Source organism: Schistocerca cancellata, chromosome 11 (genome assembly GCF_023864275.1).
Source record: "Schistocerca cancellata isolate TAMUIC-IGC-003103 chromosome 11, iqSchCanc2.1, whole genome shotgun sequence".
Classification (NCBI taxonomy): Eukaryota; Metazoa; Arthropoda; class Insecta; order Orthoptera; family Acrididae; genus Schistocerca; species Schistocerca cancellata.
The window spans coordinates 166,053,084-166,080,952 of record NC_064636.1 but is presented as its reverse complement, the minus strand read 5'-3'; the positions used below and the strand labels follow the sequence as shown (position 1 = coordinate 166,080,952).

The 27,869-nt window shown below is 43.2% G+C and overlaps 1 protein-coding gene across 2 annotated transcripts in view; it reads left to right on the top strand.

Annotated features, from left to right (window-relative positions):
* Positions 1–25,170, top strand: part of LOC126108916 (RNA-binding protein 45) — a 109,198-nt gene extending 84,028 nt beyond the window's left edge. For both annotated transcript variants that reach the window (XM_049914279.1, XM_049914278.1), the window contains exons 10-11: positions 9,755–9,865; positions 25,078–25,170. In XM_049914279.1, coding sequence (XP_049770236.1) covers positions 9,755–9,856 — 102 coding nt within the window. In that variant the 3' untranslated portion in view covers positions 9,857–9,865; positions 25,078–25,170. The remainder of the gene's footprint in view (positions 1–9,754; positions 9,866–25,077) is intronic.
* Positions 25,171–27,869: the final 2,699 nt, after the last annotated feature.

Here is a 27,869-nt window from a genome sequence, read left to right as displayed (position 1 = left end):
TGTATATCTTGACAAAAGCGACAGGAAGTGCATTGCCTTTTACAATAATCAGAATGAATCACATTCAGTCATCATATTTGATACCGAAGCTGTGTTAAAATGGATCTGAATCATTCATATAAATACAATAATCAGTAACATTAAAATAGTACGTACTAATCACTGTAGTGTGCATGTAGTGTCAAACTTGAGCAGAGGATTGTTTCTCAATAATGAGATGAGATTTATTGTTCAAATGCAGTACACACCATGCAGTCAAAAATACGGAACACAGACACAAAAATAAAACTGAATTCACGCAAAGGGTAAGTGCCATTTAGTTCAGAATCACTGCCTTCTACGTCACTGTCAGTACCTGAGCTTCGGTCCGTGAACGAGTCACTGGACTCGCCCAAGGATATAATTATATTTTCAGTATTACTCTAGACACTCACTCCACTTTTCCATGCACCTTCAGCAACCGTTTCTGCGTGGTGTAAAACATCACACCACTTGCCCAGTGTTATTTGTGCCATTGCTTCCTCTACCAGCCTTTGAATTTCTGCAGCAGTGAAGCTTTTGGTATTTATTGTCAAATAATGTATAATCTGCGTCCAAATCATTTCGATGGTGTTGAATTGACAGCAGTATGATGGAAGCCTCAGAACCCTGTGGCCACATTCTTCAGCTACCTCGTCCACAATGTACTGTTGAAACTGAGAATTATTATTATTATTATTATTATTATTATTATTATTATTATTATTTTCTTCTTCACAATTTTCTTGAGCTCCACCTTAAATAAACATCCTGAATTTTCACATTGTGATGTTTGAACCATTCAGTAATGTTGGCTTTTTTCGTTGCCATCATTGGAGCTTTGTATTTCATAACTGAATGGTGGGGGCGTTATCCGTGACAATGGCACACAGCCGATTTAAGTTTTTCCAGCAGTTGCTGCTTGAACCACTTCAGAAGACTATCCTTGTTGATTTCCTCGTGGAAGTCGCTTGTTTTCCTCGATTTGTAAATGAGGAGACAGGTATGAAGCCGGATGCAATTCCAGCATGCAAGACAATAATTCTTGTGTCCTTTCCCAGGGAAACAGCAGAACTTCCACATACAGTATCTGTCCATTCTTTTGTGATGGAATGACTGGCACTTATCCAGATTTTGTTGAGCCACACAATGTCTTAAAATGGCAGCTGCAGTCGGAGGATTAGATGGATGGGGCTGAGCAGAAAATGTGTTGGTGGAATAGAGGGTTGTGTCATTTTGGAATGGGAACAGGGAAGGGGCTCGGTGGATAACGACAGTGACTACCGAAGGTTAAGGCCAGGAGAGTTATGGGAATGTAAGATATATTGCAGAGAGAGTTCCCACCTGCACAATTCAGAAAAGCTGGTATTGGTGGGAAGGATCCAGATGGAACGAGCTCTGAAGTAGTCATCGAGGTGAAGAACATCGTGTCCGATGTGCTCAGCTGTGGTATGGTTCAGCTGTTTCTCGGGCACAGTTTGTCGGTGGCCATCCGTGCGGTTAGCCAGCTTGTCGGTTGCCGTGCCCACGGAGAATGCAGCAGAGTGGTTGCAGCTTAGCTTGTAGATCACATGTCTGGTTTCATAGGAAGCCCTGCCTTTAATAGGATAGCAGCCAAAACCTCTCCGACAAACAGAAGCTAAACGATGTCAAAGTTAGCGTGAAGAGCGGTATGTGTGAAGCGTTCAGTGAATTCGAAAGTACAATTCTGTGTACCGACATGACAGAAAATCCTAGGAAGTTCTGGTCTTAACGTTAAATCAGTAAGTAGATCGAAACAGCATATCCAGACACTCTGGGATGATGATGGTATTAAAACAGAGGATGACATGCCTAAAGGTGAAATACTAAACACCTTTTTCCAAAGCCGTTTCACAGAGGAAGACCACACTGCAGTTCCTTCTCTAAATCCTCGCACAAACGAAAAAATGGCTGCTATCGAAATAAGTGTCCGATGAATAGAAAAGCAACTGAAATGACTCAACAGAGAAAAGTCCACTGGACCTGACGGGATACCAATTCGGTTCTACACAGAGTATGCGAAAGAACTTGCCCCCCTTCTAACAGCCGTGTACCGCACGTCTCTAGAGGAACGGAAGGTTCCAAATGATTGGAAAAGAGCACAGGTAGTCCCAGTCTTCAAGAAGGGTCGTCGAGCAGATGCGCAAAATTATAGGCCTATATCTCTGACGTCGATCTGTTGTAAAATCTTGGAACATGCTTTTTGCTCGCGTATCATGTCGTTTCTGGAAACCCAGAATCTGCTCTGTAGGAATCAACATGGATTCCGGAAACAGCGATCATGTGAGACCCAACTCGCTCTATTTATTCATGAGACCCAGAAAATATTACATACAGGCTCCCAGGTAGATGCCATTTTCCTTTACTTCCGGAAGGCATTCGATACAGTTCCGCACTGACGCCTGATAAACAAAGTAAGAGCCTATGGAATATCAGACCAGCTGTGTAGCTGGATTGAAGAATTTTTAGCAAACAGAACACAGCATGTTGTTCTCAGTGGAGAGACGTCTACAGATGTTAAAGTAACCACTGGTGTGCCACAGGGGAGTGTTATGGGACCATTGCTTTTCACAATATATATAAATGACCTAGTAGATAGTGTCGGAAGTTCCATGCGGCTTTTCACGGATGATGCCGTAGTATACAGTGAAGTTGCAGCATTAGAAAATTGTAGCGAAATGCAGGAAGATCTGCAGCGGATAGGCACTTGGTGCAGGGAGTGGCAACTGACCCTTAACATAGACAAATGTAATCTATTGCGAATACATAGAAAGAAGGCTCCTTTATTGTACGATCACATGATAGCGGAACAAACACTGGTAGCAGTTACTTCTGTAAAATATCTGGGAGTATGTGTACGGAACGATTTGAAGTGGTATGATCATATAAAATTAATTATCGGTAAGGCGGGTGCCAGGTTGAGATTCATTGGGAGAGTCCTTAGAAAATGTAGTCCGTCAACAGAGGAGGTGGCTTACAAAACACTCATTCGACCTATACTCTAGTATTGCTCATCGGTGTGGAATCCGTACCAAGTTGGGTTGACAGAGGAGCTTGAGAAGATCCAAAGAAGAGCAGCGCGTTTCGTCACAGGGTTATTTGGTAAGCGTGGTAGCATTACAGAGATGTTTAGCAAACTCGAGTGGCAGACTCTGCAAGAGAGGCGCTCTGCATCTCGGTGTAGCATGCTGTCCAGGTTTCGAGAGGGTGCGTTTCTGGATGCAGTATCGAATATATTGCTTCCCCCTACTTACACCTCCCGAGGCGATCACAAATGTAAAATTAGAGAGATTCGAGTGCACACGCAGGCATTCTGGCAGTCGTTCTTCCTGCGAACTGTACGCGAATGGAACAGGAAAGGGAGGTAATGACAGTGGCATGTAAAGTGCCCTCCGCCACACACCGTTGGGTGGCTTGCGGAGTAGAAATGTAGATGTAGATGTAAATGCGTGTGGTGGTGGTGGTGGTGGTGGTGGTGGTGGTGGTGGGAGGACGTACTGGATAGGTCTCACATCTAGGTGTATTGCAGGGATACGAGGCACGAAGCAAGTGGTTGTGTGTTGACGGGCGAGAATATTACGTGGGTTTGTTGGGTGGCAGAGTACCACTTGGGAGGGGTGGGAAGGGTAGTGGGTAGGGCATTCCTCATTTCAGGGCACAAAAATAGGTATTTGAAGCTGTGTCAGAGAATGTGATTCAGTTGCCCCAGTCCTGAATGACACTGAGTCACGAGGGGGAATGCTCCTCTGTGGCCAGATGGTGAGTCGTCGGAAGTATTGGGGGACTGGAAAGATAAAGATTGGGAGATCTGTTTTTTTACGAGGTTGGGAGGATAATTAGTCTGTTAGGGCTGTAGTGAGACCCTCGGTATATTTTGAGAGTGACTGCGTGTCACTACAGATGCAACAGCCTCAGGTGGCTAGGCTGTATGGAAGAGACTTGTTGGTGTGGCGTGTGTCAGAAGTGGAGGTATTGCTGGTGGTTGGTATGTTTGATATGGACACAGGTACTGATGTAGCCTCCTTTGAGGTGGAGGTCAACATCGAGGGGGGTAGCTGGTTGTGTGGAGTAGGATCAGGTGAAGTGATGGGGGGGGGGGGGGGGAGAAGGCGTCGAGTTTCTGGAAGATGTGGATACGGTGTCCTAACGCTCGATCCAGATTGTGAAGATGTCGTCGGCGAATCGGAACCGGCTGAGCGTCAGGATTCTGGGTATTCCATTTAGGATTCCGCTAGTTGGCCCTCGAACAGATTGCCGTAGGGTGGTGTCGTGCAGGTGCCTATAGGTGTACCTCAGATTTGTTTGTAGGTAATGACTTCAAAGGAGAAGTAATTGTGTGCGAGGATGTAGTTTGTCTTTGCAACTAGGAAGGAGGGTGTAGGTTTGGGATCAGTCGGGTAAGGTAGTATTCACTACTGGCAAAGTGACGGACATTAGGGACATTGGTATAAAAGGAGGTGGCACCAGTAGTGATGAGCAGGGCACCATATGGTAAAGGAACAGGAACTGTGGAGAGTTGGAGGAGGAAGTGATTGGTATCTTTTATATAGGTTTGATTGCAGCCAGAGACTGTGTGTGTGTGTGTGTGTGTGTGTGTGTGTGTGTGTGTGTGTGTGTTTTGCCTATTTCCAACAAAGGCCTGGTTGGCCGAAAGTTCATTTACTGTCAGTCTCTTTATTGCGTGTATCTGCAACTGAGCATCTCTGCTATATGGTGAGTAACAACTATCCTTTTCGTTATATTGTTACATTCCATCCAGGATTTTCCATTGTTTAATTAACTTTTCGATATTGTTCAGGGTAGAAACAAATTGGAAGATTTCATAAAGTAATATTTTCTGCTACAATTCTTCTCCCTTTTCTCCTTCTTCGGGCTTATCGAAGTAGCACAGTGGCAAATCATATCTGCAAATTGTGGAGTGAACAAGTGAGTCCGTACTATCACAAAGAACTTCTACAGCCTATTTCCCAGGAACCAGCAGACCCTGAAATGAATCTCACCTGTGGTGTCACGTTTCCACTCGGTGGGTCGTCGGGATGGGAAACGCTGACAAGTTCAAACATACCGATATTTTAATTCTGAATAACTAGTATTTGTTTCGTCTTGGTTATAACAAATGTTTTCTTTTATTTTTTTACTAATAACAGATTAAAAAAAAAAACAAAGTATCAATTAGCCCTAACAACAATGCTTTTAAATGAACCTTTTTAAAAATGGAATACTTTTTTCTGTAAAACTAGCAAATTCAGCACTGCTTTGCAATCGCTAAATATGTATGGAAATTGGATATAGTCGTAATATCCTTGTCTCCCCTCCCCCCCCCCTTCTCTTTGTCCCCCTTCTCTTTGTCCCCCTTCTCTTTGTCCCCCTTCTCTTTGTCCCCCTTCTCTTTGTCCCCCTTCTCTTTGTCCCCCTTCTCTTTGTCCCCCTTCTCTTTGTCCCCCTTCTCTTTGTCCCCCTTCTCTTTGTCCCCCTTCTCTTTGTCCCCCTTCTCTTTGTCCCCCTTCTCTTTGTCCCCCTTCTCTTTGTCCCCCTTCTCTTTGTCCCCCTTCTCTTTGTCCCCCTTCTCTTTGTCCCCCTTCTCTTTGTCCCCCTTCTCTTTGTCCCCCTTCTCTTTGTCCCCCTTCTCTTTGTCCCCCTTCTCTTTGTCCCCCTTCTCTTTGTCCCCCTTCTCTTTGTCCCCCTTCTCTTTGTCCCCCTTCTCTTTGTCCCCCTTCTCTTTGTCCCCCTTCTCTTTGTCCACCTCCTTGCTGTCCGCCCCCCCCCCATCTCTGTCCATCTTCTCCCTCCCTCCCTCCCTCCCTCCCTCCCTCCCCACTCCTCCTTGCTCCCTGTACATCTCCAACAATACATCCTCCAATATACCAGTGACCAATACATCTGAGATATAATCAACTGTTGGATCGTATCTGAATGCCAAACATTAAGTTTGAATTGTCTGTTTCTACATCTGTATCTGTATCTGTATCTGTGCTCTGAAAACCACTGTGAAGCTCCTGGCAGAGGGTATGTCCCATTGTACCAGTTAAGGCTTCTTACCATTCCATTGACGTACGAAACGTGGGAAGAATGATTGTTTTATGGGTAACCTCCAACTGAGCGAGTCACTCGACCGTATCTGCCATTCCGGAGTCACTCGGGTCCGTCTCTGCTGTCACAGCCCACTAATGCCAAATTTTGCCACTACGTCGTAACGGATACGTTCGTCGTATGTCGCACATTGATTTCTGCAGTCGATTTGTGCGGTGTCACTTGTCCGTTAGCACTGGCAACTCTGTGCGGTGCAGCTGCTCTCGGTCGTTAAATGGAGGCCGTTGGCCACTGTGCCATCTGTGGTGAGAGATATTGCCTGAAATTTTGCATCCTCGACACACTCTTGACACTGTGTATTTCGGAATATCGAATTCCCTTACAGTTTCCAAAATGCAATGTCCGATGTGTCCAGCTCCGATTACCATTCCGTGTTCAGATTCTGTCAATTGCAATTGTGCGGCCATAATCACATTGGGCATCTTTTCACATGAATCACCTGAGTACAAATGACAGCTCCAGCAATGCACTGTTTTTTTATACCTTGTGCATTTTATACTACTGCCATCTCTATATGTGCATATTGCTATTCTACGACTTTTGTCACCTCAGTCTATGTGACACTACTGTGAAAACTTATTAATGAAATTGTGTAGTTCTAATCAAATGTGTATTGCCCTACATGTAATGTGCAGCCTCTTATAACTTTGTCCACATTGCAGTTTTCATACAGTTTTGCACAGTTTTACCTAGTTCATGCCCTGTATTTGATAATAACAAATTCTATTTAATTCATAGCTGTGTGAAGGTGTTATAAATATTTTTGAGAACTGTCCGAAGAACTTCGTTTCCCATCATTCAGTTCTAATTTGCATAGTCTTTGCTTTGCTACGAGGGTCTCGTATCTCTGGAATATATGTTACTGTATTCAGGGTGTTCAAAAATTCAGTGCCCAAACTGAGAGATATTATAAGAAACAACAGATACATTACATTCAGAAACAAAGTGTCGGAAATGCATTTTGAGTATGGAGTACCCAGAATATCATTGGGTACGATTGAGAATAAAGTGTGTTTTAGTACTTTATTATTCTGATCAGTGTTACAGTAATGTTCCAAATGAGCACCATTAACTTCAAAGCAGAACTGGTACTGACATAGCTGGGTGTCCTGTGCGATGGAAAATGTGTGGCACATTCTGTATGTGAGACCACTGCAAAAACTGTCGGAACTAATTCCTCCTCTGAGCTCACAGGGGAAGAATACATTTCAGCTTCCGTGTAGCCCCAGAGAAAGGCGTCCAATGGATTGGTTGTCTCGCATTGCTCCTCACGTGAAATGCTCCACATTATATACTGCGAACATCGCGCACGCATCGGAGCGCTATGTGCCGTTTACTGGTTCTGTGCGAATATCAGAATTTGGAACACTGTGTATACCTAACTGAATTTTGTGTAAGAGTGTTTGAAAAAGATATTTTTGTCTCTCCTTCTCACAAGTGTACTTATGTGTGCTCAATTTGTGTTTGACTGCATGTGACATCTGTTAGTTTGGGCACTGAATTTTTGAACTCCGTGTATAAGATCAGGGTGTATACGCCCCGGAACAACCAGGAAATCTCGGAAAAATCCGGGAATTTTTTTATCCGGGAGGAAGCCAGGAAAAACATGGGAATTTTTCGGAATTCTGGGAATTTTTCATGGTTTTAATTTTCAATTAATTTTTTGTAATTTTGACTGGTAAAAACTAACACTCTAATAAAGAACACTATTGTATCCCGCTACTGCAAAATAATATTTCAGCAATAAAACATAAACAAGAGGAAAAACAATATAAAACTTTAGATGCAATGGGAATGCATCTTTTACAACAACAAAGCACTGTGCACACACAAGTGTCTGCCAATAGCAAAATACGTCGAAGGCCTTAGGGCGAAGACTGTGCAATACTTCGTAACAACAAACTGCTTCCGATGGGCACGACGCCACATCTGCGTACATTAGGTTCATTTGAGCAGATGCCAGCGGGCTCGTGCGCATGCGCAGTTCAGTCGCATGTGAGCAGTACCTCCTCCTGCTTCTGGCTACTTGAAGCCAGATGCTAACCAGAATTTTTTTTTTTTTTTTCTGGATCTATCAAGTGAATTAAAATACATTCACATAGTTGCAGAAGGCTGAAATATATTGTCAGTTTGTTTCCTGATTTTATTTTATTCCCACATTTGTGACAGTCGAGCAGTAATCGCCTTCGAGAACTATGAAGTTACTTTCATTGGTTTGCTAAGGAAATTTGACTTTTATTAGTATTTTGCACTGAGGCAGTCAGTTTATTTGAAACAAACAGTATAGGCTAGTTCCAACTGTTCACTGAGTTTCCAAATTTTCATCTTTTGGCACATTCGGCATTTTGCCATAATAAAGAACCAAATGTGAGATGGTGCAGTTCAGGTGCTCCAAGAAATTTACATCCCGAAAATCACACTGGAAAGCTTAATATGAGGTTGGGACCTACTTCACTGTGAATGTGGATGTATGAATGTGCACTAAGAGCCGAATTATACATTTTAGTATGGTTTACGAAATTCTGAAGCTCTTGGAATATCCTCTAATGTTGTGTTCCTTTTATGACGTAATGTAAGATAATGTAACGGTTTATACGTACGAACATACGGGTTTCCTACACCGTCGTAGCTGTGCATGCGCAGTAACACTTGTTTTCTGGCTCTCTCGGGCAACAACCGAAACAAACCTATTTCTGAAAGGTGTTGGGAAAATATTGTGAATGGTGATTTGAAAAGTGATACTTTCAAAGTAAATTTCCTTTTACGCAAGATGAATTATGTTACTGTGAGAATGTGCAATGAATTTCTGGAATTACAGATTGTTGTCTCTCGTTTGAAACTTACCACTTTGAGGACCGGCCACTTCGAAGATAATAGAGCCCAGAAGACTAGACATTCAAATTTTACTGGCACATTTGTGTGAAGTATTTTAAAGTGCTAACACACGCAAAAGCAGAGCTTCTGTTGTAGCTTATTAATCTTTGAGATCAATATTATCTGTGAAAGCTTAGCTTTTCTTGTAGCCCCACTATGTTTATTACTTTAATCCATTAACTTTTCCCATTTGTGTGTCCGCTCTACATAAGTGATGTTGCTAGTGGCTGAGAACAACACGTTTCCTATGCTCCGACTATCTGCTGCCACGCCTGGTGAGATCACGTGACGAGAGCTTTGATTGCCTTACAAAAGGGCATCGCAATCTCTATTTCGATGCTTTGGAAACTATTGTACTGTGTTTGGTGGAATTCAAATTTATACTTTTGTAATTACGGAAGTACACAGCATATATGTTGCTGTACATCAGAGATCTTTGCAGGGCCTTTTCTTTTTTGTCGGGTTTAGTTTTCTAAAGTGGTGGCTGGAAGCTCTACGCCAGTGTATAAAGTGTTCACCATTCGAAGGACGGACAAGTTATAGAGTTCCGTGGGAGACTGTCACTTAACTCGGGGGAAAAAGTGTTTTTTTTAATCGGGAAATCTAGGAATTTTTTTTCCTTGTCCACGTATACACTCTGAAGATGTAATGCAGCACAAAATTTTCGTGAGATGCCACTGAAAATTTTCCAAATATTTCGGATTCCTTTTGGGTAATGTACAGTCCGATTAAATTCTTTGCCATTTTGCAGGTGTTGCACGGCCAGGAAATATGCGGAGTTCGGCTGAAGGTGATGGCCGCAGATCCGCGCACGGACGACCGCCGCAAGAGGCTCAGGGTGGACGACCAGTAGGTGCAGACGGTAAGTGTGGGAGTTGTGGAGCGAGCAGGCTGACGTGACATAAGCTTAGAGGCCGCCCATGAGGGGCACGTAGTAGACGATGGCCGGTTAGTGCGCGTGCCGCGGACGGTAAGTGTGGGGAGCTGTCGAGCACAAAACACTCCCGTACTGTCGGCTCGTAATCTGTTCGGGGCTAGAGTATCGGGCTGTAGGTCACTCACCTGGTGCAGACTGTGGTGGCACGGTAGAAGTCCGATACGACAGCCTCGCAGTCTGCGAAAGCATTTCGTCCTTCCTTACTCCCGTCAGACTGGCCTCGGAAATTTCAGACTGTGCAAGAGAGACTAGTCATCGTCTCGGACCTGGTGCAGATCCACTGGTGGTCAATAGCTATCGCCCTCTCAGCCTTACCTACGTTACGTGCATACTCCTGGAACGGACGGTGAGTCGGCGGCACGTGTGGATCCTCGAAGCTCAGGGCCTCCTGGCCCAGCAACAGGGGGGCTTCTGTCAGGGCCACTCGGCGATCGACAATTTAGTCTCGCCAGAGTCGGCTATTCGTACAGCTTTTACTCCGCGAGAACATCTAGTTGCTGTTTTCTTCGATCTTCGGAAGGCGTACTATACCACCTGGCACCATCATATCCTTGCTACGCTGCACGAATGGCGCTTACAGGGTCCACTTCCAATTTTTCTATGGAATTTCCTCTCGAATCGCTCCTTTCGGGTTCGAGTTGGCACACATTTTAGCTATGCTCATATTCAGGAGAACGGTGTCCCGCAGGGCTCGGTTCTCAGAGTTCCCCTCTTTTTGGTGGCGATTAATGGTCTTGTGGCTGCGGTGGGCTCGTCGGTCTGTTCCTCTCTCTATGCCAATTACTTTTGTCTTGATTACAGTTCCCCAAGCGTCAGTGTCGCTGAACGGCGGCTGCAGGGAGCTATCCGTAAGGCACCTTTTTGGGCATCCGACCGTGGTTTTCAGTTCTCAGCCTCCAAGACCCGAGGGATTCGTTTGTGTCATCATCGCACAGTCCACCTCCGTCCAGAGCTCTACCTCGCCAATGAACTCCTTCGTATTGAGGAGACGTGTCACTTCCTCGGCACGCTGTTTGATGCTCAGCTCACTTGGACACCTCATCTTCGCGAGCTTAAACAACGGTGCTGGCGGCACCTCAACATTCTTTGCTGCCTCAGCCACACTGTTTGGGGGGCTGCAGGATAACCCTCCTACAGCTCTATAAGGCCTCAGTCCGGTCCCGTCTCGACTACGGGAGCGTGGTGTATGACTCGGCAGCACCTTCGACATTGCAGATCCTCGACCCGATTCTCCGTCGTGGCGTCAGACTGGCGACAGGTGCCTTCTGCACTAGTCCGGTGACTAGCCTTCCAGTAGAAGCTGGAATCTCCCTCTTACGATTTTGCCGACAACAGCTGCTTGCGTCCTATATCGCCCACGTCCGTGCCTCACCCGACCACCCAAACCGCAGGCTCCTTTTTCCATCTTCTGCACTGCCCACCCCACGACGGCGGCCTAGGTCGGGTCTCCCGATCGCTGTCTGCATTCGTTCCCTTCTCTCGTCACTCGAGTCCTTTCCCCTCCCTCCGTCCGTCCGGCCCTCTTCTTCTACCCTTCCTCGGTCCCTCCCTCGCTTGCGGCTTTGCTTGGATTTGTCCTAAGACTCCGAGTCCTCCGTTCCACCTGTCAGTATTAGTCAACAATTCCTGGCTCTTCTTGCCTCGTTTCGCGATGCAGATGTAGTCTGCACTGACGGTTCTGTGGTCGACGGACGCACTGGGTTTGCTTTCATCCACGACGACTACGTCGAGCAGAATTCTCTGTCTTGTGGGAGCAGTGTTTTCACTGCGGAGCTGGTTGCTCTTTATCGTGCACTCGCTCACCTTTCCTCCTGCCCTGGGGAGTCATTTGTCATATGCAGTGACTCCCTGAGTGGATTGCAAGCGCTCGACCAGTGTTTTTCTCGGGACACTTTGGTACGCAGAATTCGAGTTGCTGTTTCTGCTCTCGACGGGTGTGGTCGTTCGGCGACGTTTTTGTGGACCTCGGGCCACGTCGGCATTCCGGGAAACGAATGTGTCGATCGGTTGGCCGAGCAGGCCAGCACTTCGCCACCCCTGGAGCTCGGTCTCGTGGAAAGAGACCTCCGGTCAGCCCTACATCGCGAGGTCTGCGATGTCTGGAGCTCTGAATGGACTGTCTCGAACACGCCAAATAAGCTCCGCACGGTCGAGTCGTCCACGGCCGTATGGAACTCCTCCTGGAGGGGCACGTGCAGCGACTCAGTTGTTCTCTGCCGTCTCTGAAATGGACATACGCGGTTGATGCACAGCTCTCTTCTTCGTCGTGAGAACCCACCCAAGTGTCGCTGTGATGCAGGGCTGACAGTGGTCCATCTTCTGATGGACTGCCCCCTTTCAGCCCCCTTGCGGCGGTCCTTTAATTTACCAGCTGCACTTCCTTTAATTCTCAGTGACAATGCCTCTATAGCTGACTCAGTTTTACGTTTTATCTGTGCAGCTGGGGTTTATCACTCGCTCTAGTGTGGGCGCTCTCGCATGATTTCTCAGGCCACACCCACTCCAGCGACTTTTAATTGTGACGTGGATACCAAAATAGTGTTTTTTATGGTAACTAGTTGTGTTGTTACCTTTATCAACGCTTTCCAGCTTGAGGTTCTTCGTTTGTAGTTGAGTGGTTGACCTTCTACCTGATCCATCAACCATTGTAGTCTGTTTTACTCTAGTCAACTATTTGCTCTGCTCCTTTGAAGTGTCCTATATTTTGTGTTATTGCGGTGTTCATATTAGCTCTGTACCCCTTGGTGTTCCCTCCCTCTGGGTGCAGAGGCTACGCTTTTACTGTATAGGCCTTTTACAAGTACGTGTCTGTTTGGAACTGGTGACTGACGACCTCAATGTTTAGCCCCCATCAAACCCCAAAACCAACCAACTGTGTCTGTGAGCCACTGACTGAAGTTGTGCTCTTCTGTCCGAAGACTCGTTTTTCTGCCACTCTCGAAGCTAGTCTGTCCTGTGCTGGCCTCTTCATCTCTAAATAGGTGGCCACATGTGGGCAGATTTCTGTGACAGGCCAGTTCCGCATATATTTTCGACAGGTCCGGCCTGCCTGTTGTTTTCCGCAGACTTGCGGACGCCGCTGTCAAATCTTGCCTCTCTGATCTGCCCCGAGGCTCGGTACCGTAGTGGTGGTGTAAATCAGCAGATTTTTGTTATTTATTCGTGGGTCTACAACTGCAGTACATGCTCGACAAGCCAGTGGCCACAGGCGACATATTTCAGAAGTTGTGACCGTGTCTCACTGAGGGTACAATATATAATGTGATGTTTTTAGATGTTATTTTATTGTATTATGTATTTGGGTTTTGAAACAGGTTTGTAACGAAGATTAGAAGCTAATACACATGACAGTAGGGAGAAAATTGTGGCATTCACTGGCGATTTGCGCATTGTATACTTGTATATTTCTTGAAAGAAAAACTGGACATCATGGTTCCAAAAATGGATTGCTGAAAGGCTGTATTCCAGACATATGGATCTGCTTCAGAATCGTGAAGGTTTGATATGCTAGGGGGAGAGCATTCTTTATCCTCTGTACATACAGTAATCCATAATAATTGTAAAATAGTGGATGTAACAAACTTGTCAGTGGTAAAATAATGAACCTGCTAGGAGCAAATTTTTATTGACACTCACGAAAGCGTCGGTTTATGTAGTTCTTCATCCCCAACCCTTTTCCACTTCTTTCAAGAATCATGCACTTTCCTGAGCTCTTTTCTGAAATTATCAAAGGTATTTTAAATCTCTCTTTGAAACTACAAAAAAATGCGTATTTGAGTCAACAGGTGTACTTCGTGTACCGTAGTAAAACAGTCAGTCGTATGTAATGAAATACCTTTACAGTTTGGATTGGTTTGGTTTCTATATCTAAAACAGTTAGTTACAAAACATGTTTATTTGTCTTACTTTGTCGCTCACATCGGGAAACATTATCTGCTTTGTGTACTAGAGTAACTGATGTCAAACGTGACATCTTTTGCATCAAGATATGTCTAGTTCTGCAAAGCAATGTGCGGTTAGGTGGAGAACGACAGTGCCAAATGAGGTAACACCTGAAAAAAATGCCAGCAGACAGCTTTCCCTGACGTGAGCAAAAGTCGGACATAAAATTCCTTTAGTAAAATCGACGAATTTTGAATCGTGTTGTCGATAGTATGGGGAGAGACAGAAGCTGAAGCACAGAAGAAACTTAATGACTGGAACAACACATTCAAAAATTTCAAACTAAAAAGAAGTAAAACAGTCAGTAGGAATGACCTATAAACAGGCGGGAACAACCTCAAATGTATTTCTAGAAGGAGTCAAAGTAGAATCTGTTTCTAGTACCTAGGAAGCACAATCTCGAAAGACGACACCATTAAACGGAAAATAATCGGCAGGACAGAGAAAGTGTACAATTTTTACAGTCGGATCAGAAATCTACTTTGGGACGATAAAGTGCCACGAAAAGCAAAAGCGACAGTGTACCACACCTATTTTGTACCAGTCCTAACGTATAGTTTAGAAACATGTGCCCTTCTAAACAAAGGCCTCGGTAGAATTCGAGCAACAGAAATGAGATTTGTTAGAATTACGAATCGAACAACTAGAATGGACAAAATCGGAAATGGGGTGAACAGAAAAGTATCTAGTGTATTGAGGTTCCTGTTACCCACGTCTTAAAGAAACACGCTTCAGTAGTATGGGCACATATTGAGAATGAACAGCCAAAGACCTGCAAAAAAAAGGTATTTCAACCTGAGCCTATTAGGAAGAAGACCACGGGCAAGACCGAGTAAATGCTGGATAGGTACTGTAAGATTAGGGGGATACAAATGGGAAGCTGTCCTGGAACAGACAGAACGAGATGGCAAGCACTTGTACACCACAGCTGGGAAACTGTAGTTGGAAGACGACGACGACGACGATGATGATGATGATGATGATGATGATGATGAATCTAAGAAGCAAGCCAGATTATAAAAGTGTTTCACTACAGACCACTGAGTATTTTTTATTTCAATAAAACAAAATGTGTTTTGTGAAAAATCTACCCAATTTCTTGTAGTTGAAAGGATGAATTTAAAATATGTTCTATAATTATAAAACCACTATAGAACATATGGTTATAAAAACAAAGAATTTTCTTTTCTGAAACTATATTTAAAATTTTTAGCTTAGATGTTTGGCCACAATACAAATACTGTCCAGAAGTGTTTCAACCATTTCTTCACGCCTCTTATTTTTTACATTCTTTTCACGTAATGTTCGTGTGTCGCTTTCTACGAGCGAAGTATTTCTTGGCACAATAGTGTAAATGTTTTGATCTGGCCATTGGTCCACTCCTTCAATATACGTGTAGCAGCTTAAACTTGCAGTCTCCTGAAAACCACAGGAAAATTCAGACTTTCTGAATGTGCCCCAGCACAGAAATCTGCTCGTGTGTGCCCAGCTGACGGAACAGGATCACCCGTTTTGAGAACTGCAGGTAATATAGCCTGTAGGTTGTGACTACAGTAATGTGCAGGTGGGGTCTGCAGGTTTTGCAGAATCAGTCAGAAATATCAGTGGCCTATACCTAAAATCTGTTGTACCTGCCAACTGTGTTCAGTTCTTATTTGCCTTCTACAGTTTGTGCTTCACATCCCCCTCCCCCCCTCTCCCTCCTGTGTGTGCTAGCCCCCCCACCCCCCACCCCCCACCCCCCCCCCCTCCACACACACACGCAATGTCTTCTTCCACTCCCTCCCTTTTACCTTGCCCCACCCTTTCCCCACCTCCGTTATCAAACTATTTCCTGATGCCTTACAATGTATCCATGTTTTTGTTAAGATGTGCCGTAATGTTCTCTTTCCGGTTCGATTAAGTGCCTTTTCATTAAGTATTTGACCTGCCATTCTAATGATCAGCATTCTTCCTTAACATCATAACATCAGATTTCAGATGCTTCTATTCTCTTCTTGTGAACTGCATATCGCCCACGTTTCACTTCTGTAGAAGGCTACGCCAAAGACAGATACTTTTAGAAAAGGCATCGTAACAATTACCGTATTTACTCGAATCTAAGCCGCACTTGAAAAATGAGACTCGAAATCGAGGAAAAAAATTTTTCCCGAATCTAAGCTGCACCTGAAATTTGAGACTCGAAATTCAAAGAGAGAAAAGTTTTAGGCCGCACCTCAAAATAGAAACAAAGTTGGTCCATTGTAATATGAGACTCAATTTAGGTCAAATGAATGACGACACAGCTACAGTAGTTTGGTTCGAGTCGTAAGCGTAACAGTTAAGCTTTACCAGGTAGCCATTGCTTTGCGTCAGGCACTCCGTCCGTATTTATACGGGTACCCTCCCTTTTTCACGTGCTTTGTCTGGTTTGAATCGAATATTTTGCTTTGATCTGACAAGTGCCGTTCTCTTTGTTATAGGTGTTTACGTCACTCTAAGCTGAAAATGCATTATTGTACTGCGTCGTGCATTGTTTGTCGCATTCTGATAATGAGTGTTTACGACCTGTCGCTGCTCGCGGCATGGCTTGCTTTTGTGCACACTACCACCGCTTATAATTAAAAAAAAGAAAAGAGGAATCTTCTCATTAGCGAAACAATGGCAAGAGACTGCTATTTGTTGTTACTTACACTGCTGCTTTCTTTGATAATGATCAACAAGAACCAAATAATAGACTGCGTATAATAGATGATGTTCTGAACGAGAGTTTTGTGAAAATTTTTCTCCGTTTGCAAATCTTTGCACACGCCTCTTTTGTACATTACATTCTGTACAGAAATTAGAGTCATCTTAGATTTAAAAATCTAGTCAATTACCGTGCTTCATTTCTGACTGTATCACTATTAGGCATAAGAATAATACGAATATAAACATGACACGATATGTATATTCTTCAGGGTTAATGTTGTCTCACTCTAGTTTCGTAGTTTATTAGGCAGACAGGATTTAAATGAGATAGCAGCAAACACGAAAGAATAAATGGCAAAATGTTTATATTCATATTATTCTTATGGTGAGAGAATACTGCATGTGATTCACGATTCATAGAAGTTCCTATTAGCAACCATCTCTTCTCACATGTAGGAAAAAATTCAGGATGTAGAGTTGGCCATATTGACAAACATCCCAAATAGTCTTGCCAGTCGGATTTTCGTTGTACATTGAAATGCTGCTACATTCGTAGATGAACAATACGGGATTTGTATTTACTTTGTTGGATAATGTATGAAAATGCAGTGGTCGAAACTCGGGGCGGAGGAAAAAAAAGCTCGTCTTCCACCTATTTTCTAAAATTTATTTGGCGTCAGTATTTATTTTTGTGCCTGCAAAGCATGCCTGTATAGCGCTACATGTATTCGACGGCAGAAGTTAGCTGTGGCAGCACCTACCAACATTTTTCAGAATTTCCACTTAGTTTGCACTCGATTCTAAGCCACAGGCAGTTTTTTGGATTACAAAAACCGGAAAAAAGTGCGGCTTAGATTCAAGGAAATACAGTAAACTTAAATTGTTCTTTCCTAATTTTATTTCTTCTCCCAGAACTCAAATCCTCTTTCCATATTTCTCATTCATTTCTTTTAATGCTTCCTCAGTGTACAGGTTAAATAAGATGGGGCATAGGGTGCAAACTAGTCTCACTCACATATCAATTCTTGCTTGTCTTTCATTCCCTTCAACTCTTATAGTTGCAGTCTGGTTTTGTAAAAGTTGTAGACACTTCACATGTTCATACATTTCTCTGGAAATCAAACTGATCTTTCCCAATGTCAGCTTCTACCAGTCTTTCCATTCTTTTGTGAGTAACAAGACTCAAGACCTCGATTCCATTTGTCTGACGAGGAGACCTCTGTCTGAGGAGACGTGACTGACTTAGTCCTCTTGAAGTTTCTTCATAGCTGGATTATTTGGAGATCAGAGCATAAAATTTTTGTGCTCTTTAATGGAGCTGAGTGCAGAGTATTCAAGCCTTGTGTCTGGTGATAATTGAACCAGTTATGTTTTAATGACAACTTTATTTGAACTTTTTATAGAAGTTGTCATAATTTTCTATAAAAGCAGTCTCTTTTATTTGCAATCCTTAATCATATGTGAATATTCATAAAAAAAATTGCAATTTAATGCAAAAATCTAAAAGTGTGCTGTAGGAGATGAAATACTTTTTTTATTTGTAAGGATAATGAATAAATACAAACGTACTGTTAAAATCTGTAGACACTTGAAAATTTTCCATTTGTGATAACTGTTAATATAGAAGCAAATTCTACCTGAAAATGTGAAAATGCAAATTTACGCAATAAATGCTATTTGATAGCAGTTTGTATCCCAGTAAGCTATTTTACCATAAATATATTGAAGCAGCTTTATTTTCTGCAAGTAAATATCAAAAAGTAACCAGTTTTGATTACTGGTATTGCACAACATCTGGCGAAGCCCAATCTGGAGAGAAATTGTGCATAAGAATGCATTTGCAAAATAAAGAACATACCTATGCACGACTGTAATGACATCAGTTAACTCATAAGTTACACTCAGGCCCCACCTTAGTGGGCGGTTGAGTGGCCTCTGTAAGATACGTGCCACATATGGGAACGCAGGACTCGATAGTGGGACTTAACATCTAATGACAAAGTGTGCATTTATCTTTCAGCTGAAGTTAGAATTATATGAAATTGCAGACACTATAACGTAGCAGTTTTAGATGCAAGTGTTTCGAGCTACAGTTGCATAAAATACTGGTGGAGATTGGGCCTGAACTACCTTCCTTAAGACACCACCAACCTCGGTGCAAGTAGTTGGACAGTAGCCATTACCAAATGCTGTGTGCAGTCCTCAGTGCTTTGCATTTTGTGCAGCTTGTTACGTTCTTTTCTTATTTTGAAATGAATGTAAAAAGTAATCCTGATCCATTGTGGCATTCCAAATACAACCCTGACAACACCGGAAGGTATCGGCAATCCGTGTTTCAGTTCTAGTTTCGCAGAGACTCGGAACACTGGCGTAGGCGGGCCGACCTGTGAGAGGGAGGTGGCACTCGTTCGCCACACACCACTTCCACTTACGGGGGCATTCAAAGTTTTTGTTTGTTTGTGATTGCGGGCACTTCTATATAGTAGTGGCCAAACTATAGAGACTTCGCTAAGAGTTTCCTGTAAAGTGCGAATAGAATTGACGAGGCACGTGAGAGTGCAATTAGAACTGAAAATAACTATCTGTAGCGTTGTCAAGTATGCCACATGGCCCGTGAAAGGAGACTGCAATATGCTGATCGGGGCATACGAACTGCATATGTGATACTGATATTCTGTAGAATTTGTAACTGTTTAACTGGTCGGGAAAAGAAAAATAGTATCAAGAAACTCCATAAAGCTCTCTGGTCTCTGGTGAGAAAGTGCTGCTACTTTTCAACAGAAACGAGCATTTGTTGAAATTTTGAATAGAGCCAAACGACTAAAACAACCAGTGACTATTTTATAAAAAAACTGTTGAAGCTTTTGTAAAAGCAGAGTCCATTCAAAAAGCTATCAATGTACAGAATATAAACTAATCATCATTTTTATTGTCATTTTTCTCCAATAACTGTGTGTCTGAGGTTCCCCTCTCCTCTCCCCCAATTTCATTTTCAGGCACGCAGTGAGGGAAACTTTTAAATTTGTCTAACCATAATTTTTTCTTTCCAGAAAAGAGAAATGTTTGTGTTTGTGTTTGTTTTACGTGCATGCGTGTGTGTGTGTGTGTGTGTGTGTGTGTGTGTGTGTGTTAGAGGGAAACATTCCACATGGGAAAAATATATCTAAAAACAAAGATGATGTAACTTACCAAACGAAAGCGTTGGTATGTTGATACACACAAATAAACACACACACACACACACGAAATTCAGCTTTCACAACCCACGGTTGCTTCATCAGGAAAGAGGGAAGGAGAGGGAAAGACCAAAGGATGTGGGTTTTAAGGGAGAGGGTAAGGAGTCATTCCAATCCCGGGAGCGGAAAGACTTACCTTAGGGGGGGAAAAGGACAGGTATACACTCACACACACACACACACACACACACACACACACACACACACACACACACACATCCATACACAGACACAAGCAGACATTTGTAAAGGCAAAGAGTTTGGGCAGAGATGTCAGCCGAGGCAAAAGTACAGAGGCAAAGATGTTGTTGAATGACAGGTGAGGTACGAGCGGCGGCAACTTGAAATTAGTAACGGGAAGAACGGATGTACTGAAGGGCAAGTTCCCATCTCCGGAGTTCTGACAGGTTGGTGTTAGTGGGAAGTATCCAGATAACCCGGACGGTGTAACACTGTGCCGAGATGTGCTGGCCGTGCACCGAGGCGTGTTTAGCCACAGGGTGATCCTCATTACCAACAAACACCGTCTGCCTGTGTCCATTCATGTGAATGGACAGTTTGTTGCTGGTCATTCCCACATAGAAGGCTTCACAGTGTAGGCAGGTCAGCTGGTAAATCACGTGGGTGCTTTCACACGTGGCTCTGCCTTTGATCATGTATACCTTCCGGCTTACAGGATTGGAGTAGGTGGTGGTGGGAGGGTGCACGGGACAGTTTTTACACCAGGGGCGGTTACAAGGGTAGGAGCCAGCGGGTAGGGGAGGTGGTTTGGGGATTTCATAGGGATGAACCAAGAGGTTACAAAGGTTTTTGTGTGTATGTTTATATAAAAACAAAGATGATGAGACTTACCAAACAAAAGTGCTGGCAGGTCGATAGCCACACAAACATACACACAAAATTCAAGCTTTCGCAACAAACGGTTGCTTCGTCAGGAAAGAGGGAAGGAGAGGGAAAGATGAAAGGATGTGGGTTTTAAGGGAGAGGGTAAGGAGTCATTCCAATCCCGGGAGCGGAAATACTTACCTTAGGGGGAAAAAAGGACAGGTATACACTCGAGCGCGCGCGCGCGCACACACACACACACACACACACACACACACACACACACACACACATATCCATCCGCACATAAACAGACACAAGCAGACATATATATATATACCCAAACCTTTGCCTTTACAAATGTCTGCTTGTGCCTGTATATGTGTGGATGGATATGTGTGTGTGTGTGTGTGTGTGTGTGCGAGTGTATACCTGTCCTTTTTTCCCCCTAAGGTAAGTCTTTCCGCTCCCGGGATTGGAATGACTCCTTACCCTCTCCCTTAAAACCCAAATCCTTTCGTCTTTCCCTCTCCTTCCCTCTTTCCTGACGAGGCAACCGTTGGTTGCAAAAGCTAGAATTTTGTGTGTATGTTTGTGTTTGTTTGTGTGTCTATCGACCTGCCAGCGCTTTTGTTTGGTAAGTCTCATCATCTTTCTCTTTAGATATATATTTCCCACGTGGAATGTTTCCCTCTATTGTGTGTGTGTGTATATATAACCCCAGTTCAGATTCATTGATGGCAGCCTTTTGATCTGGACCGAGGATGAGGACAGCCTATCCCCATTCTTCCAGAATCTCAACACCTTCTTCCTCATTTGCTTCACCTGGTCCTACTCAACCCAACAAGCCACCTTCCTCAATGTTGACCTCCACCTGAAAGACAGCTATGTTAGAACCTCTGTCCATATGAAACCTACCAACCACCAGCAATACCTCCAGTTTCACAGCAGCCACCAATTCCATACCAAGAAGTCCCTTCCATACAGCCTAGCGACTACGGCTGTCACAGCTCTAGTGATGAGCGCTCCCACTCAAAATATTCCTATACCGAGGGTTTCACTGAGGCATTTACAGATGATAATTATCCTCCCAACCTTGTACAAAAACAGTCTCTCGTGCCTTATCTTTCTGGTTCCCAATACCTCCCAAAGTCCCATTTTTTGGCCATAGAGGTGCATTCCCCTCGTGACTCTGTACCGTCGAGGACTGAGCAACTGAATTACATTCTCGCCCAGGGTTCCAACTACTTCTTGCCGTGCTCTGCAATGAGAAATGTTCTTCCCACCTCTCCCAAAGTAGTATGCTGCTGTCCACAGAACCTATACAATATCCTCATCCCATAATGTGTTGCTGCTCACAGACTGGCTCCAGCTGCCAGAGACTGTGTGTGTGTGTGTGTGTGTGTGTGTGTGTGTGTGTGTGTGTGTGTGTGTGTGTGTGTGAGATATTCCATCGTGGATTTTCCATTATTTGATTTTCCTTTCATTTAACAGTTAGCAGATTATTATAGATTTGTTACAAAAATGGAAAATACCTATCTCAGAAGTCAGTACCAGTTGCAGGTTCCCTATCTAATGGCTTCCAGGGGCAACAAAAATTTGATTTTCAATATTTCGTGCAATTATTGACTGAATTTAAAAATTGAGAATGATGTATGTTCTTCAAGAGCCACAGTCTTAGGCTAAAAGCTTAACACGATGAGGCAAGTATTACAGTTAGAAACTGTGTGTTTGTCTTGAGGCTGTCTGGTTTATAGCATGCAAATACATAGCCTAAATTGATACAGTATTTTTGAATGAGAGCACTTAGTAACTTCCAATGAACCTTACACGCAACTTCTAACCTTTATAAACATAGAGATATGTGAAAAACTAGGTTTTGTTTAAAATGGTGCACAAGTTACGCTATGTGATCAAAAGTACCTGGACACCTGGCTGAAAATGGATTACAAGTTCGTGGCGCCCTCCATCAGTAATGCTGGAATTCAGTACGGTGTTGCCCACTCTTAGTCTCGATGACAGCTTCCACTCTCACAGGCGTACGATCAATCGGGTGCTGGAAGGTTTCTCGGGCAATGGCAGCCCATTCTTCACGTAGTGCTGCGCTGAGGAGAGGTATCGATGTCAGTCGGTGAGGCCTGGCAAAAAGTCGGTGTTCCAAAATATCTCGAAGGTATTCTACGGTCAGGACTCTGTGCAGGCCAATGCATTACAGGGATGTTATTGTCGTGTAACCACTCCGCCACAGTCCGTGCATTATGAACTAGTGCTCGATCGTGTTGAAAGATGGAATCACCGTCCCCTAGTTGCTCTTCAACCGTGGGAAGCGAGAATGCGCTTAAAATGTCAATGTAGGCCAGTGCTGTGTTAGTGCCTTGCAAAACAACAAGGGGTGCAAGCTCCCTCCATTTTAAACGCACCTCACCATTACACCACCTCCTCCAAATCTTACTGTCTGCGTTACACATGCCGGAAGATGACGTTCGACGGGCATTGGCCATAGCCACACCCTGTCGTCTGATCGCCACATTCTGTACCGTGATTCGTCACTCTGCACAACGTTTTTCCAATGTTCAGTCGTCCACTGTTTATGCTCCTTACACCGAGTGAGGCGTCGTTTGGCATTTACCGACGTGATGTGTGGTTTACGGACAGCCGCTCGACTGTGAAATCAGAGTTTTCTAACCTCCCGCCTAACTGTCGTAGTACTTGCAGTGGATCCTGATGTAGTCTGGAATTCCTGTGTGATGGTCTGGATAGATGTCTGCCTACTACAGATTACGACCCTCTTCAACTGTCGGCAGTCTGTCAGTCGACAGTCGAGGTCGGCCCGTACGCTTTTGTGCTGTACGTGTCCCTTCACGTTTCCACTTCACTATCACATAGAAAACAGTGGACCTAGGGATGTTTAGGAGTGTGTGAATCTCACGTACAGACGTATGACACACGTGGCACCCAGTCACCTGACCACGTTCGAAGTCCGCGAGTTCCGCAGCGCCCCATTCCGCTCTCTCACGATGTCTGATGACTACTGAGGTCGCTGATATGGAGTACCTAGCAGTAGGTGGCAGCACAATGTATTTGATATGAAAAACGTGTGCTTTCGAGGGTGTCCAGATACTTTGCCTCACGTAGTGTACCGAGACTACATTTATCTTACATTTTGTAATGAGAGCACTTAGTGACTTCCAGCAAACTTCAAGCACAGTTTCAGACCTTTCCTAAATCTCGTCTTGCGTACACACTTAAAGTCAAATATTTAACACATTAACTCATTGGCAATCAGTCGTTTAAAACTGTTTTGTGCATGGGAGTTCGATTCTGTAAAGAATTGGGAGGTTTAATGGTTTTATTGTAACATGAAATTTAAGATGAAAATGTTATTTTTATTGAAAATTATTATTTAATATTTTTAATTTACATCTTAGTTTGACAGTAAACACGGTGTACAGAAATCTTCAGATGATGTTTTTTGGAAGTACTGTCGTGAAAATAGATGTCTGCACGCTAACCTCAAAATTGTACGAGTATGAAGAGAGTTTAAGACACTTGAGAGTCAGCTACCACAGCCTCTGTGACAGAAGTGAGTAGCCACCCTAGTGTGGTGTGCTGTTGTCAGCTACTTGTCATTTCAGAGGTGACAAACAGGTACTGTGTCGGAACGGTGTGGAGTGCCACCTGAGATCCTCGTACGGTCTTATTGGTAGTAATTTGTGAGGGACGGGTTGGTTTTAACTTTTTAGGGTGGTTGTCACTGTGGGTGAATTTAATTTTAATCCAGTTAATAGATATTGTTTCCAGATTGAATCACTGAAATCAAAATCTTGCCTTTCACTGGCTGGGAGAGAGGCAGTAGGAGAAGTAAAGCTGTGAGGGCGGGACACAGTTCGTACCCGGTTGCGCAGCCGGTAAGAATGTTGCCGAAGAAAGATGAGGTTCTGAGTCGTTATCCCAGTTTGGCGCACAGTTTCTTCCTGCTAGGAAGTTTTGGCACGTCTCGGGTTCACCGGTCTGTGACACCTTTACAATGCTAGAATTTTTGCTGTTGAAAATGGGCTTCTGGTGACAATATTTAGCTATATTTGTCCTGTAAGTATGGGTGCTGTGTTTGGGATATTTCTCTGGGAACTGTTACCGTCTCACCCACCTTGCATGTTTATTTTGTGCATAGTGTGTGTGTGTGTGTGTGTGTGTGTGTGTGTGTGTGTGTGTTTTTTTTTGTTCGTGTCCCTTTGTTTTCTGCATGCGTTTTAGATTTTGTTTTATAGTTGTTTGTGATAACAGTGAACCTTGTTTTTGTGCTTTTTTTGTTTTTACGCTTTTTTGTGCTTTGTTTGTATTTATGAACTTGAAAAAAAAGTAGACTTTTTGACTGGTCTTGGGGCAGGGTGCAACCTGAGAGAATTACTGCCACTCCACATGCATTACTGAAACTTACTGTTTTATTTCTCTCTTTCTCTGCAGTGTTGACGCTCCACACAAAAAAAAAACACAAGTACAGTAAAATCAACAAAACACTTTTTCACGGAAACCACTTGACTGGTGACGACGGTGTGGAACGGGAGGTCACTCGGAACCACAAACAGAAAACTCCGAACGAGACTTGACGTCACCTGTGTGCCACTGACGGACCGGCGGTACCAACTTAACAACTACTGAGACGAGAGGTACCAACTGTTACACGACGACAAGAAACTCGTTGCTGGACGTTGCAGGTGGTTCCGTTCCTTGACGTAGTTCCCTAGTTTACGTAAAATCTGACTTTTGGACTGCAGGCTGTTTAATGCTACTTCCATTTCTTCCACTTCTCGTGAAGTATCCCTGATACTAACAAAAAGTGTGTGTGCGTGCAAAAGAGAGAGATTGTGTTAGTGAGAGATGATGTGCAATACTTACTGTACAGACCATGCTATTGAGCTTGGCACATTAAGATGGGGAATTTTTTTTTTATTTTAATAAATTTTTCCTATTACTTGGAATGAGGAGAGACAACTGCACAGAAAATTTATGGCATTGTGAATGTTAAAAATACTGCCATAAAAATTTGTACATGCTGCCTCTACAAATTACTAGATATATAAAATTATAGTATAAACACAGGGATTCCTTTAGTTCTTCTCTCGAAATTGATTTACAGCTGTGAGTCCTCACAGCAGTGACCTCAGCCGTGCTACCGCAGGCTTCTCGAGAGCTTTTCGTGTACCATCTCGATGTCCCGAGCTCGAACTGGCAACTGCTGAGAATCAAATACTGCTTACCTTGTGCTTCTCTTTCCATCTGTGCAATTTTAGCCCTACTGCTTACCCAAATCTATAGTGTGTCTGCACTATCCGAGAGTACTTACAGCACAAAGCTTCATCATTTCTTCACATTATCTTTTTGGATCGTGAACAAAATGCCTAGTCTGTGCATGCTGCTTGTTTGCAGTGTCAAAAAATTCCTGACAAAAATCTTGTTTGTTGTCACACTCAGAGTATTTTCGTTTTTTAATTTTTTTTTTCTTCTTTTTTTATTTTTTAATTTCTTATATTTGTGTACGATTTCAAAGAGAAGAGAGATCTTTTGTGTTGTTATATTTATATGTTTAACAGATGATTGTGTGTGTCCAGCTGGATGGATCATACTGTAAGCTTATTTTGGCTGTTGTAACACAATAATAAAAGTTTGATTTTCTGATCTCTTGTTCTTTCTTTCTTTCTTTCTTTCTTTCTTCTGACTATTTTTTAGCCCCTCGATAGCAACAAATTATGGAACATACATAATTTCTGTCCACGGTGTTGCTATGACAAGGACTGAATTAGTACATTGCAGTTATAGGTGTGCAGTTGCCATAGCTGTTGTGGGCACACCCATAGTGTACTGTGCATGTCAGCGACACTGAACTGGGATTGTTGTGCGACTTTGTATAATACTATTTGTTTACATTTTGTACAGAGACTGAAACTGCTTGACCACAGTATTATTGCACTTGGCCATTATCGGAAGCACACAGTGACGGTACAATATACGAGTACAGTGGTGACTAAGAAAATGCATCGCCCAGTTAATGCTTTTAGGTCAGTTGTGTACATCCTGTCGACCCCGATTATGTGCCGACTCGCAATAAGCGGATCGAATTTCCCTCACTTGCAGCTGCATAATATTGTAGTCAATTAATATAACATGTATTTGTCCTGTTTTTCTGCATTGTTATATGTAACAGGAATGGTGAATAACAGTGACTGCTGTGGATGCAAATAGAAATGTCAAAGGAGAAAAAATTACTTTTAATAGAAATGTGCAATTAATGTTCATTACAGTTATCATAGCAGTACGAGGCTCTCCTAGCATTGATAAAAAGTCAATACCGTGGGGTTGTCTGCCTGTACGGCCATGTATTTGTGAGAAGAGTGCTAGATAAATTCGATTGTGTAGGAGTGAGCTGCCAGTCCATTTGTTGAATGTAACACATTTGAAGCAGTTTTCATCAGCACATAAGATTGTTGTATCGTAGTCTGCACCATTTACTTCTGCTCATACAGATATCCTAGCCATTATGCTTGTTTTAATATTAAAGTAGTGACTGTAGCAAACAGTACTGCTAGTATTTATGACAATAGTGATTATATGTTATGATGAACAAGGATCCTAAAGATTGTATCGGGCAGTGAAAACAGAAGAATTTTGTCTCTGTAAAATAATTCAGTGTGTTACAGATTTCCAGGAGAAGAGTGCCCTCTGGAGTGCTGCCACAGCATGATTTATTAAAACAGAATTGGCAATATCATAAACTGCAATAAAGAATGTAAAGAAGGCAGTGGCTTTCCATTCGTTTCATATAGAATCTAAAAAAAAAAAATGCTTCTCCTTCTGTTACATATACAGGTTGTTCTGGAGCTATTCATTCAAATTAATTCAGGGCGTAGAGAATTTCAACAAATACATTTTCAGAAGGAACTTGTGGTCCTTGCATCAACTTGTAATGTCAGGGAACATTCTGTTAGTGGTATGGACATCCAAAAGTGCTTGTGTACTGGTGGTTGACTCTGATGTCTGCTCGGAAACGCACCGATTCATTGGCAAGCTTCACCGCCTTGCATCAGTGGTAACTTCCTTGTAAACATGTCAGTTTAGTCACAGTAGTTAAAACCTTGTGACAACAACAGTGAATGTGGAGCAATTTATGTATACTTACATGCATTTGGTATACAGGTCTGTAAATGTAAATGGACGAGCTCTTGCAGGAGTGTGTCAACAGCACTTTCCCAGCCTACAAG